Source organism: Coptis chinensis, chromosome 5 (assembly GCF_015680905.1).
Source record: "Coptis chinensis isolate HL-2020 chromosome 5, ASM1568090v1, whole genome shotgun sequence".
NCBI classification, from domain to species: Eukaryota; Viridiplantae; Streptophyta; class Magnoliopsida; order Ranunculales; family Ranunculaceae; genus Coptis; species Coptis chinensis.
In genome coordinates this window covers 67,300,595-67,316,868 of record NC_141460.1, presented here as the reverse complement: position 1 = coordinate 67,316,868, position 16,274 = coordinate 67,300,595, and the positions used below count along the sequence as shown (strand labels likewise).

The 16,274-nt window shown below is 35.4% G+C and overlaps 1 protein-coding gene across 1 annotated transcript; it reads left to right on the top strand.

The window, feature by feature from the left end:
- Positions 1–6,972: 6,972 nt before the first annotated feature.
- LOC147498475 (Eukaryotic translation initiation factor eIF2A family protein) lies at positions 6,973–15,893 on the top strand. Its single transcript, XM_086560458.1, has 13 exons — positions 6,973–7,190; positions 7,266–7,620; positions 7,699–7,885; positions 8,744–8,978; positions 9,063–9,131; positions 9,997–10,098; positions 10,211–10,251; positions 11,334–11,467; positions 13,927–13,990; positions 14,071–14,167; positions 14,253–14,371; positions 15,435–15,460; positions 15,562–15,893. Exons 1-13 carry the CDS (start codon positions 7,151–7,153, stop codon positions 15,644–15,646), a joined length of 1,554 nt encoding a protein of 517 aa, XP_086416584.1. The 5' UTR covers positions 6,973–7,150; the 3' UTR covers positions 15,647–15,893.
- Positions 15,894–16,274: the final 381 nt, after the last annotated feature.

Genomic DNA, 16,274 nt, shown 5'->3' with positions numbered 1-16,274 from the left:
GCGAATTCTATAATTAAGCGCCAGCGGTTCCGACTTCCGTGGACGGACAAATTCCAGTTTTCGGGTAGTTTCGGATCATTCACAGCTATTCCAGAGCGTAATTTTGAGATGACATCTCCTACATTGATACCGGAACAATCTTTCAAGATTTGTTTCAAAGCACTACTTATGGTGCTTGGTTTCATGAGGTGATCACACACGTAGTTTGGGAACCGCTTATGGTTCTTGCAAGCATTTGTTCTTGGACTTGCCATGCCCTGAAATACAAAACCCATGATGCTATTGGGTAGATAATATTCATGTCTACACTTATGACTTTTTGCATGAGGCTTATGGGTCCGACAATTTCCGTGTAGAGGACCAAGGGACATATAATGTAGCCCTTGGTAACTTGTCCCTTAATATGATACGGTAATGTTCTTTATCATGCTAAACATATTGTGGGGAGTGACATTTTTCTTCTGCGAATAATGCCACTTGCGATGTTTTCCTTGCTTTAGCCGAGGAACCGCTATATGACCTTCCTAAGACCTTAATGTCTAGTTTAGCACGAGCCCATAGCATGAGGCATAAGTATCTTCTTATGCCTATATTAGTTTGCCGTGATTATACTATGTTTCTTCCCCTTTTTTTGTGCCCCTTTCACGGATCGGGTTCATGACGACATTGAGAGACCCACCAATTCTATTATTCGACCTTTCCGCGTAATGACTTGGCAAGGGTGGAGGATACAACCTCATCAGTTGCACCTTACACCCCATCCCACCAAGTGGCTTTTAATAGGTTAGCAATCATAGATGATAAATGGCGTGGAAGCATGGCAAATTATCATGGCATGGCAGGACGCGAAGGAACCTCACTTCTTTATAGAAGAGGAGGATGACGAGTAAACGCTGGAGTGGAGGTAAGTTTTTAGTTTCAGTTAGTGTCTGCTTATGTCCCAAGCAATTTAATTCTGTTAACCCCATAATGGGTGGAACTCTTTATAGAGTTAGCGTTTTTTTTTTATTTCCTATATTAGTATGTTCTAACCTTGTTTTGCAGATGTTCCAGAATTTCACGCATTTCCATGGTATTTTTCTACCCTCTTTATTTAAATGCTTTGAGGACAAAGCATGCTTCTTGTTTGGGGCATAGAAACACGGTAATTAAGGCATCCGTTAGGATATAGATATGTATAATGTGCACTTGTTTTCTAGTTAAAATTTCAAAAATTCAAAAAATATAAATAAAAAAGTATGCTATACACTTAGGAATATTGGTATTGTTTTCTTTCTCCATGCTCTTAACAATCTAGAAGTCTCACATAGCTTTTTTGATCGTAATAATTGTTAGAAACTTAGGTTAATATGTAGGTAATAATCTTTGCATCTATCTATAAATTTATTACATGAGTATCTATGATTGTTAGCGAGTAAGTTTTCAAATCTAGGCTAGAGTACTTATTCTACAAATCCTCGTGGAGAATATAGCCTAAAGCCTTATATGAAATAAACATTTGAGAAATGACACAAGGGAGAAGTAAAACCGGATAGAGAAATCACACGCCCACTTGCTTGATCACTAAACCATATCCTAAGCGAGAATTTAGGCCCCTCTTTGGATCGATATAGCCGTAAATTCAAACCTATGAATTATTTTCCGCTTAGTAAGCCTCCGAGCTTTTCTTTAGCCTTCCATAAACCACAATTCCTTTTACCCTGTTACAAAAACAAAACAAAACAAAAAAAAAAATCAACCTACCCAATTTAGAATAAGTCCGAGAATAGAATGAGGGAAGAAAGAAGAAGAAAAACCCGTGTAAACAAAAATTAGTTAGTTGCTTTCGTAAAATAAAGAAAAGAAGTTTCCATCCAAAAGAGAAAAAAAAAAAAAAAAAAAAAAAAAAAAAAAAAAAAAAAAAAAAAAAAAAAAAAAATAGAAATAAATAAAAACTCCAAAAAAAATAGAATAAAAGGGAGTCAAAGGCCAAAAGAAAAAAAAAAATATGGCTAAGGATGGAAACAAAGTGTAGAAGCAAAAAAGTAAATAACAAGGTTTTTCTAGTTACATAATATGAAGACTCTATTATCTCAGACTTGTCCTCTAGAATATCCATTTCCTTCCTTCTTAAACCATCTCCTAATCCCCCGCGAACACCTAATAAAGACCTCTAGCTCAATTAGGAATAGGTTAGTGTGATAGTAAAGTGGCGATGTGTTTGATCGAACCCCGCTTCCTTGTTGTCATTGAGATTGTAAGGTAAAAAGTGTGCCCACCGCACAATCGGAGTAGTTTAAACTTGAGTGGAAAAAAATCGAGTGGTTTTGTCTTGACATTTATGTGAGGACCTACTTTAAGGACGCTTATTCCGAAGTTTTAAACGGACCGCTATTACATTTCATAAGTATTACTCATTGTTATATGTTTATTTTAGATGATTGATTATTATGCATATATTAGCTTAGGGTTCTGACTGGGTTATTCTTATGTAATTGCTAGAGAGATGTATAGATAGTTGAGCATGAATAAGGAAACAATAGTTTTATTTCTTAGTCGTTGAAGATAGATGAAGTTTGTGAGTACCTTCATCGAAAAACTCCTCACGAGGCTATAACTCGTCCCACTAGGGAATTCCTAATGGTTTAAGGCCTTGTTGCATATGGTCAATGCAATCGCACTCAGCGAAACGAGAGTAGTTAGAACTCCATTTTTGGTCACTTATTCTAATTTCTCATCTTTGCTTGAGGACAAGCAAAATGCTGTTTGGGGGTGGTTTGATAAGAGCCCAAAACTGTAGTTTTAACCCCTTAATAATCATCTTGTTAGACCAATTATGTGAATAATAAGTAAGAGTTAATTATCGATTACGTGTTTTATGCATTTAGGCTTCAAGGTCCATTATGTGCGTAAATGTGCCACTTTTAGCGAGATAAAGGAGCAAAAAAGTCGTGAGAACTTCCGAATGCCATATCTTTGGACTCAGACCTCGGATTGAGGCCTACCTTATGTCAAAACGACCGGCTCGGAAAGAGCTTTGCAATGGTCCAAGCCTTGACCCAATCAGAGGAGCAGAAGTGGACGAAAAGTCTGTGGAAGCCAACTGCAGCTGAAGAGGCCTTTTGATCGAAGAATTGGGTTTTGCCCCGATTTTTCCGCCCAAAACATGGCTCCAAGCCCATGCACGATTTTTGGATCTAGAAATATAAAAACAAAAGCTTGACTCTTTGTTAATGGCAGTTAGGTTAGGAAGCTAATGTTAATGGAGTTTTGGGTTAGAAAAAGATAGATCTAGATTAGTTTTTAGATCTAGATCTAGTTTTGAATCTCCATTTTTATTAGTTTTCATTTCCCTTGTTTTAATTTAAAGTATTAAAATATTATTATTGCTTCATTAGATAAATCAAGTAGTTTATTATTGATCAAATTCGATTTTGTCATTTATCTATTGCTTAGATCTAATTTCATTTCTTGGTTGTTAGTCATTTCGTAGTTATTGATGTTAGATTTTAATTATTGTTTGTTAAATTTCATAAAGTTAGAATCTTTAGATTTAGTTGTCTTAAATTTATAATTAGTTTTAGTTTTAAACACCAAACACATCACTCTCATCTGTTCCTTGTGTTTGAATAATTGAATTCTATTTAAGTCTTGTTGGGGTTTAAGAGTGGAACTAAATCCTTACTCGTTATTGCATGACTATGTTTTGAGAGTAAGAAGAATTGATTTAAACGTAAGAACGGTAGGATTACGTATTAGTGTTCTTGTAGCATTAATATTTAGGATTCTATTATTTTTACGGTTATCACCTGGACTGATGCAGATTGGGCTGGTTCTATTACTGATCAACGCTCTACTTTAGGTTATTGATGTCTAATGGTTGGTGGTAATCTTGTCACTTGGCTTAGCAAAAAACAATCAGTAGTTGCTCGGTCAAGTGCATAGGCAGAGTTTCGCTCTATGGCACACGGTATTTGTGAGTTATTATTGCTTCGTATTTTACTGTCTAAATTAGGCTGCTCCTTCCCATGTCCAATGTCCTTGTATTGCAATAACAAGGCTGCTCTTAGTATTGCTCACAATCCAGTCCAACATGATCGTACTAAACACATTGAGATTGACTGTCACATCATCAAAGAGAAAGTTACTTCTTGAGAGATTTGTACCTCCTATGTTCCCACCACTCATCAACTTGTGGATGTGCTCACTAAGGTTGTTCATAAGTCTTCCTTTGCTTCAATTGTTAGCAAGCTGGGTATGTATGATATATTCACAACAACTTGAGGGGGAGTGTTAGAAGTATAATATCTTATAGATCCTATAGATATTATAATATCTTAGAGATCTTGAGTATAATAAATTAATTGATTTGATTGGATTACTTTCCTTATTATGTCTTGGTCCTTATATAAACCATAATGGTTGATGTATTAAATAAGGAGTTTTTAGGTCTTGGTCTTTATAATATTTGGTTTACTAGGGTTTGGTCCATAAAAGCTTGAATATTAGCTAGGTTTTTATCATAGTTTTGGTAGTTGACTATTAGTCAACTCAATTGATAGTGGTCATTCTTTTTGTATTTTACATATGGCAATAATACCCTCGCTTGCCAAAACCCAGGGTAGACTTTGATACACGTAATAATGTCCTCTTCTAGGACATGGTCCTTACTGTATTTGACAAATTATAGTTTAGTCATACTTGTCAACCATTATAGTTTTGAAGTAAGGTGGAGAGGTGTGGGAAAAGTATATTTATGGTGCCGCAAAAGTACTAACATAGGCTCTACCCATATTTCCAAGTTCTGTTGTTTGTATGATTTTCGAAGAGTGAGATTTGCAAAAAATGAATTTGAACTCTTATATAGAGCACCACCAACATCTCTAATGTTTTGGCACACAAGGGTATTATTGTCATATGCAAAATACAAACAGATTGACTACAGTAAACTAAGTTGACTCACAGTCGATTACGAGAACTAGGATTAAAACCTAATATTCAAGATTTTCTTGACCAAACCCTAATAAACCAACTATTATTATTATTAGGACCAAGACCTAAAATCCCCATTAAATAATCCAATGTGAATAAAATTCTCCTTTTTGGTTATGCATTCCCCATTATTCTTCCTTCATTAATTAAACAATGTTCGATCTGAATATTGTTCCAAGATGATGCCGCCACTTTCATGGACGGACTATCATTTTATACTTGAGTTCCCAATCTTTCATATGTATTCCTTCAAGTACTTAAGACCATCAGGTTGAGTTGCACAGATGAAGTTCTCTAAGATGTTGTTTACTTGGATTTCTAGATCGAGTATTAACCACCACCAAAACTGAACGGACAAGGAAACTTCGCCTCAACAAGCATATGTATAGTTCTAAAATTAGGTTGCTCACAACTCAATACCTATTTTATTTGCTTACACTTATAATTCCCATGAACTCATTGATAAACATATATATCCTTGGTTTCAAACTTCATGGCCATTTCTTTGTACACTTAATGAATCTCTGGCATTTGATCAATCTACCCCCTACTCTACGCATGAATTGGAGCGCATCACTGTCATTTTATATGAATTGCAAGTAGTATTGCACATGATCAGGTGTCCAACGAAGTCTAATTAAGAAACTTAGATCGAACTTATATATTGACTAATTAAGGATCATTCAATTACTCCGCCACTGTCATTGTCGATCTTATTGTCGGTTATAAAAGTAGGATTTGTTTCCTCGGTCGTCTTGGCTCGAGGCATTCTCATTCAGATCGGATCAAAGCAAGATAACTTTTGGGAATACATGAGATAGACTTTGAAATTGGTTATTAGTCTTATCACTCCCAATGCTCTCCACTCAACATTTGAGAAAAAATATAATAAAAAAGAAGAAGATGGTGGTGGTGGTGGATGCAAAAGTTCGTGGTTAGAAATGGTGGTGGTGGTGCGTGACGAATAATTGTGAGGAAGAAGATGAATTCTAATAAGAATGCGAGACGTGTATATGTGTGTTAACAAGAAATTGGTCCCAAAGTGAAAATCATTATCAAAACCAACGTTTTTTTTAATCACTCTCAAGGATAATTTTCGAGTGAAAATAACCCTGAAAACCAATTTTCGGGTGAAAATAACCTTTAAGGACAAATAATCCGAATTTTCAGTAAACATTTTCCGATTTTACTCTTTTTGTCATTTTGCTATAAATAATGAGTGTTCATACCTTATGTTGATGTATGAACAATGATTGTTCATACCCAAATAGGTGAACGTACCGCATACAATATATTAATGTATGAACAGTGATTGTTCATAGCTCATGTTGAGGTATAAACAATGAGTGTTCATACTCCAATAGGTGTTCTTACTGATCATACATTATATTGAGGTATGCACATTGATTGTTCATATGAACAATAGGTAAGAACAATGATTGTTCATAGCTCATGTTGAGGTATAAACAATGATTGTTCATACTCCAATAGGTGTTCTTACTGATCATATATTATATTGAGGTATGAACATTGATTGTTCATATGAACAATAAGTAAGAACAATGATTGTTGTTCATATTCCAATAGGTATTTTTACTGATCATATATTATGTTGAGGTATGAACAATGATTGTTCATACTATATATAATGAGTCGTTTCGGTTGGGCCGGACCGTTTATTATTTCATGTTAGGGGTATACTTGAAGTTTCATCTACCTGAACTGTTTTTAATTTCGCGTCAAGAGTATACTTGAACTTTCATCCACCCCGTCCTTGTGAGTAATTAAAAAAAAAAGTGTCCTACAGAGTTTCTATTTCCCCCAATCTGTGTCCTGGTGTATTAATCTATGGTCAATTGTGTGGTGGGAAACATGCCATTAGATTCAAAGCAGCAGATTAATTCATAGCCGTTGATTTATTCACGTGCACTACACGTGTTAAGGGCAATTGTGGTTTTACGAAAATCAAGACGAATAGTAGGACCAAAGTGCAAAAATCCCAAATTTCGAGTTGTGCAAACTCAGTAGTAGTTAAAGTAGATGGTTCTCTGGTGTGAGTTCATTGAGATACGCACTGTCCGCCGCATCAGCAGCGTTCAGCCATTCACCTGTAAAACTGCTACTCTCATTTTCTTTTCCTTTTCTATGTGCTAATTATTATTACAGGTAGCTTATTATAATGGCTGTTAGCGATCCTTCACCACCTTTACAGATTCTAGGTACTTACTAACCTTTGCCCACATGGCCCCACATCTCTTTGAATAAATAAACAATCTTTTCTTATAAATGTACAGCCCGAGAACCTGACGGCTTCTGTCTCTGGACTGGACTCCCGTTTAACAATGGTCAACCAAGTATGAAGCTTGAAAAAGTTCATTGCTCCAATTCAAAGTTCAGTGAAGATGGTTCTACACTTATGGTCATCAAACCTGACTCTACGATTGGCCTATATGATTGCACCACTTACTCTGAGATTAGATCCTTTGCAATCCCCAATGCTCTTGCAGCTACTTTATCTCCACGTGGGACTTATCTACAAACTTTTCAGAAATCCTCCACACCACAGGAAAAGAATTTGGTCTTGTGGAACATTCACACTGGTACTCCTGTTTATCAATTGTTTCAGAAAAACATGTCTAAAACTACATGGTAACTTTTTCGACAACTATTTTATACTCACTTTTGACTAACTGAGGTGTGTTTATATTAATTAGTTTGATTGTACAGGCCGTCTATCCAATTTAGCTCTGACGAAGCTGTTGCGTGTCGGCTTGCAACAAATGAGATACAGTTTTTTGATACTGGGGATTTTTCAAAAGGTTTCACTTATCGTCTTAGAATCCCTGGCATAGCTGCTGTAGAGCTTTCTAAGGCACCTGGGTCATATGTTGCAGCGTTTGTTGCAGAATCCAAGGTTTGTTTTCTTTTTGTCCAAATGTATCCTGCTGAGTGGTTTATGTTACTTGGTAAAGTTGAAAACTAGGTTGTCTTTGAAGACAGAGTTTGTGGACATGCATACATTTTCTTTTGTCAAATTCATAGATACGTTTATAATATAATTTTGTATTAGAAAACACCTAAATGTTAAGCATTTCAATACAGGATGAATTCGGGGAAACATAAATAGCTAAGTTACATTGACACGGATAGGTGTGTCCGTATCGAACACGGATACGAAGTGTCTGACACGGTGAAATATCAAAATTGTATCCGACATGGATTGTTTTCAAATTATGGCGTGTCCATGTAACATAGATAAATAGGTAGTACTTTGGATAGTACATCTGAATGCTGATAAACTTTGAGTACATGAGCCGAACTGGAATATCTAAATTACCCGATGGCTACAAAATGGTTTGATTTTAGGGCTGATTGTACGGATGAATATTCATGGGTAAATCCCACTTTCTAGTTAGGATTTTACGCAAGAGAGGAAGTTCCCTTTTGCTTTTCACTCTCTCCTATGGCCTCCTTGTATGAGTTCTCCCATGAAAATTCACCTATTAAAGTTCTTGACGGGGGAATATATAGTACATATGCTTCACATCTAATGAAAAATTTCTATTACAAACTCAGTTATACACCTGAAAATTTCCCATGCATTTAAACACACCTTTTGTTCCATTTATAAATTAACTACCATGTAGTTAGGTCTCATGAATGAGTGCAAATGCCAATTTTATGTTGGAATATGTTGGTTTCCACCTTAGAAGATAACAGTAATAGTTAACATGCTAAAGTTTTTCTTAAACTCAATGTTTTGGTCCAATAGGGGATTCCTGCCAGCATTCAAATATTTTCATGTGCAAAGGATGAACAAGCTCAAGCTGTTGCTCGACGGGGGTTTTTCCGGTGCTCCACAGTGCAAATGAGCTGGAATTATGGTTCTAGTGGACTCCTTGTCGTAGCACAATCAGACGTTGATAAAACTAACCAGAGTTACTACGGAGAATCAAAGCTGAACTACTTGACAACTGATGGAGCTCACGAAGGGCTTGTGCCTCTACGTATGTTTTGAGTTCACTTTGTAAGATCAAGTATTCTACTTTATGGTCTGAAAGTGGGACTACTTATTTTAAACTTTTTGGCAGGTAAAGAAGGGCCTGTTCATGATGTTCGATGGTCTTCCACTGGTTCAGAATTTGCTGTTGTTTATGGGTGTATCCTTTTCTCTGCTCCTACTTTGACAAGTGCTTTTTTCAGAAGTGTAACAAAAAGAAGGAAAGTTAAAGATGCACTGATCATCTTGTCAGTGAACTTTTTATATACAATTTATAGTGCATGTAGTTGTCAACTTATTGTATTCTATATTGCTAAGATACATTATTTATGCATTTCTAGACATGCATATGAATATATCTGGATATATATCCATAATAAAGAAAATGGATACATATAACTTACTAAGTTAATGTAATGTAAATTGGATTGTCAAATACTGGAGATAGATACATAAAATATTAATTTCTTATTATTTTCTGTTAGAACTTATATTGGAAGCCTATACAGATCAAAAGAAAAAAGAAGACTATTTAAATTTATTTTTGTTATTTACTTTTTTTGATTGAGAGGAAGTTATACAGGTTTAAAAAGTTATGTTCAAGTATGTGCGCTGTTATGTTTCATCATGTGTTTACGCTCTATTTGGGATCCTTATAACTTGTAACTTTCATATAATAGCATATATAAAATTAGGCCTTGCTCTTAATATTGATATCAATGATATCTTCACACCCAAAATATATATAGTAACCATCGTGACTTGATGAGATTAAAATTAACTACCAATCTTGAAAACTGAGATTTTCAATCTGTTAATATGTTGATATCTAGGAAATCTTAATATCAAAATCTCGACCCCTCCATTATTTCGTCCAATCACAATGACCATATGATTTGCTCCTGGAATTTCAGAGGTAGTGGAAGGAGTAATAAGGCATTATTAGTGTTGATAGTTTTATGTGCTATTGGCTTGGGTTTTTCTTAGCATCTCTCTTCGTATTGCACTTTCCTTGACTTTCTTAGTTATGCCGGCAAGAGCAACGATGTTTGACAAGAAGTGCAATCCTCTACTTGAACTTGGAACGGGTCCTTACAATACCATTAGATGGAACCCCAAGGGGAAGTGTATCCTTCAAAAAGAGTTATATGCTTTTTTATTGATTTCAATTAACACTAAAGTGACCTGAACTTCTTCTTCTATGAGTTTATATTGTGGCCTTAATTCTCTGGTGTACAGTTCTATGTTTGGCAGGGTTTGGTAACTTGCCTGGTGATGTGGTATGTGGGTTAATTTCCTCTTATATCTACATGTCATTTCCCTTTTTAAGGTTTTACTTGTTCTTGTCTACCAGACATGTACTGCACCATTACGATGTATGCGATGGAAATATTTGGACACATGTTTTGTGTGTGTATATAGATAAACTGATAAAAAAAAACCAGTAATCTTTTTACGTGAGAATAAGTAAATAGTGTTGGCAGTCTGTTTTACACATATACGAGCAACGGACGGAATGTTTTGTCTGAAGGCAACAATATAGCTAACTCTAAGTAATATAGAACCAGTGTAATAGTCCAGCCGAAACAGATTAACCCAAAAAGAAAAAGGAAAAAAGAAAGAGAGTGGAAGAAATGAAAGCATATTGAAAGAAACGGGAATCTTTGAAAAGCTCCTCTAGAATAATCTCTGTAACATCGACTCTTCATATTTGAAGTTGTCTTCAACATACTTATGGAGGATGCATGGACACCCACTGACGCAATAGGTTTGTTTATTTTTCTCCCTAAACTGAGAAGAAATAGAATAAGACTTACATGAATCCATCTTACGTGGACTTTTCAGGCCATAGAATGCCACAACAGCATCTCTCTTTTTGTAATTATAAATATATTTATATATTATTATCAACCTAGTGAATGAAAAAATAAATAAAAAATCTCTCATTTTGAATCCCCAAATGTCTCCCTTGAGTCCTTGACATGGGTTGCTGTATTTGTCAAGGAATTTGCCCCATGTCCCTAATTTCACAAGAATTGAATTCGTTAAGAATTGCTGTGATTGCCTTTTAAGTCGTTTATTTTCTAAGGCTGTTCATTGTGTATTGTTTTTCATTTTTAGTGTATTGCTACAAAAATTATCTACGAAGCAAGCTTTCATTATTGTTTTGCAAAGCTTTCAGTGTTGCGTGACAATTTTATTTTTTCTTTATTAGAAGTTTATGTCCTACTTTGATATGAAAACTTGGTAGCATATCACCAATTGCTGCTCCCACCTCATTCAGTCATTCTCCCACTTCTTTCGTTTCTGATTTCCCCTCATCTTCTGGTTCTGATTCCATGTGTCTGACTACTATCGTTAGGCATTTTGGGACTACACAGAGAAGAAATTGGTTGGAACAACAAAAGCTGAGTTGTCTGTAACAAGTGAATGGTCTCCTGACGGCCGCTATTTCATGACTGCCACAACAGCTCCAAGATTGCAAGTTGACAACGGGTATGTTACATCCAACTTTTGTATGTGTGGTGGTGGGTGGGTGGGTGTGGTGACTGGGGAATGCTTGCCCTGGATATGCGATTGGAAGATGCACAAATACTGTGTAGATTTATTAGAGTAGAGGTTGTTATTGGGGAATTGACTAAAAAAACAAAATAAAATGATTATCAAAAGGCTAAGTGATAGGTAACATAGCAGTATGACTTTTGTATATATTGCTATAATATCATCATTGAAAGGAGCTCAATGGTAATATGGAAAACATTGCTTAGTGAATCTGCATGCTCACTTAGAGCTGAATTAGGAGAGAGCTTCCAAACGGGATATTCAAACAAACAGAATAAGTGATTCACGTACAAGCACATTGTGCTCGTTATCTGTTGTGGAGACACAGTTATGATAGATTGATAGATTTCATTCCCCTGGAGGCCTGGATTACTGATCCAAAAAACAATGCCTTGGGATACATTGTCTTAAGCTAGGTAAATTGACACAGTTGTGTATCGGTATCTGAAACAGATATGAAGTGCTCGATACACGACATATAATAAGTAAGATACGAGGATCAGGGACACAGCTAATTACTAAACTATTACCATTCTTTAGTTACAGAATGCAAAGTGCCTCCTTGTAAAATATTACTATGCAAGTGGCATATCATGGAGTTTTGACTATGTAAATGGATTGTGTTCTCAGTCGTTTAGGGTTTAAAAGAAACCGTAGTTTGAATAATATGCTTATAAATGTGGTTTTCACTTTGAGTGGTCTAGTAGCGCCTTGCTACTCGAGACTCATATATTGTAGTATGTAACCTGATGTAATATTTTATCTTGAATGCAATGAAATTATAAAATAAATTAAAAACATGCATATCGCGTCTGCATATCCGACATGTATACGTGTTGGACATGACTCTTTTTCGAGAATATGAAGTGTCCATGTTACGTAGGTCTTAAGCAATCCAAAACAATAAGAAAAAATCTATTCACCAAAGTAAGTGCATCTTTATGTCTCAAGCAAGGCCCAAAATATCGATATCGATCAATATATCGGTGTACCCAAAAACCGATATATATCGGATATATCCATTATTTTAGTGACCATTCCAAACTATTTAAAATATCGGAAATATATCGGAAATATCGGATTTATATTAAAAAATGGTAAAAAAGTCAACCGATATATTGTAAATATCGTAAATATCGATTATATCGGCGATATAAAGTTTTATATCGGAAATTCTGATATATATCGGAAAAAAAGGGTTCTATATTCGGTGGATATATGTCGGAAATATCGATGTCGGTGTACCAAAATACCGATAAATATATCGGTGATATTTTGGTCCATGGTCTCAAGTACATGAAAATGTGACCTCCAGCTTATGAAGTCTCAAAAGACACACTTGATGATTAGCATTGAAACACACATTAGATTGTTGCTTTAGCTGAAGTTTGTAAATGGTAGAAATGTTCAGTTACTTGAAGTTTGTATATGGTAGAAATATTCAGTTACTTGAATGTTGAATGTGACTGACTATGGTTTTCGTCATTACCTTTCCCAAGTGTTGCACAAAGTTGGACTGGTTTGACTACTGTTGAGGTAACTTCTTCCAACAATATCCAACCTGTCATTTAGGTCTTTGTACTTCACCTACTCTACCAAAGAAATAGAGGTACAACCTCATCTAGCTCTGTTTAAAACATCAGGATAACACATTTTCAATGGAAGAGAGGTCAACTTGTAAAGAGACCATTTCAGCCTCAGCACAGAGAAAATACTAGGTTGTCGCTTACAACCGCGAGTTCACTTGTCATACCTGCTACATCTTACTCTATACCCAGCCTTATCAAGACTGATACCACGCATATGGCAGTTTCCATGCCTTCTCATTCTCCCTTACTTCAGTACATGTGCTTCTCAATTCCCATACTCTCCATACTTCAATAGGATAGCTGTGCCGCTTCAACAGAGAGCTATTGGTAGAAGAAGGATCCTATGTGTGTCTTTCCATTGTGGCACCCACAAGGACCTAATTGCCAATTCTCGAGTTTTATGTACATGAATGCTTAAGAGCACCAATGGGGAAATATTCCAAATACTTATTAGGAGAAAGGAACTTGAGAATTGGAAGAATTTTCTGGGTATTGTCTCATGCAACTAAAAAGGAATATTTTTCTGGTGATTCAAAGTAGACATTTCTTTGATTGTTCGTTAATTTATTACAGTAGTTACCCGGACATGTATTTGTATTTTGCTAGTGAACCAGACAATTTCTTCACATATACTGGAATCATAATAAATGCCTATTCAAAGGACATTTGCTTTACTGTTATTATCGTTATTATTGTTATTAAACAGCATCAAATCACTGTTTCTTTTATTTGATTAATTTCTTATTAGTTTTCTTTTCCTTGTCTTTGGAGTTTTTTGTTCACAACTTCTGTTGTTTTATGAAGGATTAAAATTTTCCACCATGATGGGTCATTGCACTTCAAAAAGATGTTTGATAAGTTATATCAGGTCAGTGTCCTTAACAGACTTGAGACAAACCATCTTGTTTCTTTTTTCTACTAAACGGTTTCTACCTGCTGCTTGCTCAGGCTGAATGGAAACCAGATGCCCCTGAAAGATTTAGTGATATAGCTGAACTTGTACAATCTATTGGCTCATTAAAAATTGAAGCGACGAAAACACAAGGTTATTCTCCATTTCTGACAGCAGTTGGATACTATGTGCCTTTGGGTTCTTTGGTCCTCATTGCAGATTCTTTTATTCTTTTCAGGAAAAGGATCAAAGTCCACACAACCTTCTGTCAGTACCAGTGCCCCCAACACCCTTGTGCAAAAACCTTCCGCTTATCAGCCACCACATGCTAAGGCTGCTGTTGCAGTTCAGGCACAGGTATGGTTAAACATATTGGTTGTTTCATCGTCTCTGTCTAATACCTTGATTTATTGATTTACGTGTATCTTTTGGGTGTCTGCTGTTTGGATATTACTAGCAAGTAGGCAATAAGTATTCCACATGAATGATGCTATTATGCAGTGTCATTATATTTCCTTGAGTCATTGTTTGTGAAATTAGGTTTATCCCTGTCAGAAAGGTGGTTCCCATTTATTTTGGATCATCAATGTTTTCAGTAACTGAAAACTGTTACAGATGAGAAAGGGCTTACTATTTTCTCTGCGAATCCATGAATGTGGATAACGATACTGATGAAAGATTCAACTCAAACCCAGTTCATAATTCATATCAAGTTTAAAGCTGGCTCCGTAATGATTGGGCTCCTTCCCAGTTAATGTCTATATCATACTATCCTTTTCTAGTTTTGAAGATACAGGAAACAAAAAAGAGTGTCAGAATAAAAAAGAGGCTTTAGAATGTGTTAGACAAATTAATGCGCTTGCGTAAAACTTCCAATCCCTATGTATTTCCACACCTGCATAACCATAAAGACTATTTTTTTATTTTCATTTTCATTTTCATTTTATTTGTTTATAAATATATGCATGTAGAAGATCATAAAAGTCAAGAATTTAACCATTTGTCCAGTCCCAACATATCCAAGTTGAGTTTGAAGTTTCTGTGGCTAGAGTTTACTTAGTTGCTAGTCATCGATCTTGTTATCTTGAATCTCTTACAAGTCATCCACGCAAGTCCAAAGTATGAATTCATTGATATCTATTTGTTACTTGTGCTGAATGAGAACCAGTGCACTGAAATTTGGTGGTTTGAAAAGGGAGTTTGCAGGCAGTGAACTCTCTCTCTCATAAATGTTTGTCTTTCTCACTCCAATATTGAGTGCCTACTGCTGAGAGGTATGCTCAGTAGAGGGAAGCGGCTTCTCTGCATATTTCTTTTGAGCACGAGAATCTGATTATGACATTTATTCTTGCCTCTTTGTAGTACTAATTCTGTGAGTTGTAAGAAACTAATTGTTGGTGTTTTCTGACAATTATGGCAGCTCTTTGGAGGAGGTGGCCCTACTGAGTAAGTACATTTCAGTATAAATTACTTCCCTCAATCTTGGGTTCAGATTTCAGTTATTAGAGGACATTTCTATTAACTACTTTTCATATTTATTTCTTTAGAGAATTGAGCAAAAACGCATTGAGGAACAAAAAACGAAGGGAGAAACAACGGGAGAAAAAGGCAACTGAGGATCCATCTACTTGATATTGCACTAGATCGCAAAAAGTTTTGAAATCTAGTTGATCCAAGTTTTTTGAGTGACGTTCTACTTGATATCTTGTAAGAGATTACAGTTATGGAGTTTGTTTATCCACCGGACATTGATACAGCTCAAAAAGCTTAAGTTACGAAGAAAAAAGAAAAAAAATGTAAGCTTCGCATTTTAGCCAACTTTGTCTACAATAAAAATTGGATGTAATGAAAAGAATGACTGGAAAATTTTGTAACGCTCTATCTGTTTGTTCTGCAAATACCGTTGTGGCTTGTATTTTATTATAAAATTGCATTGAGCGACACTAGGTGGGGCACTAGAAGGCTAGAACTAGGCTGTCAATGGATTGGTTTGGGTCGGGTTTTAGAAAATTTGAACCCGAACCGATAAAAAAATTGGGAACTTGAAACCGAACCGAACTGATAATATTACATCTAATTTAAAATATATTACAAAATGAATCCGAACCGACCTGAATTGAAAACTATAAAATTCAATTAAATCTTAAATTAAATTAATTAATTTTAACGACACAATTGATAAACACATACAAAATTAATTATAAATATTACTAAAATGCTATCTTATCCGTTCAAGTTCATATCGATTCGATGGAAGGCA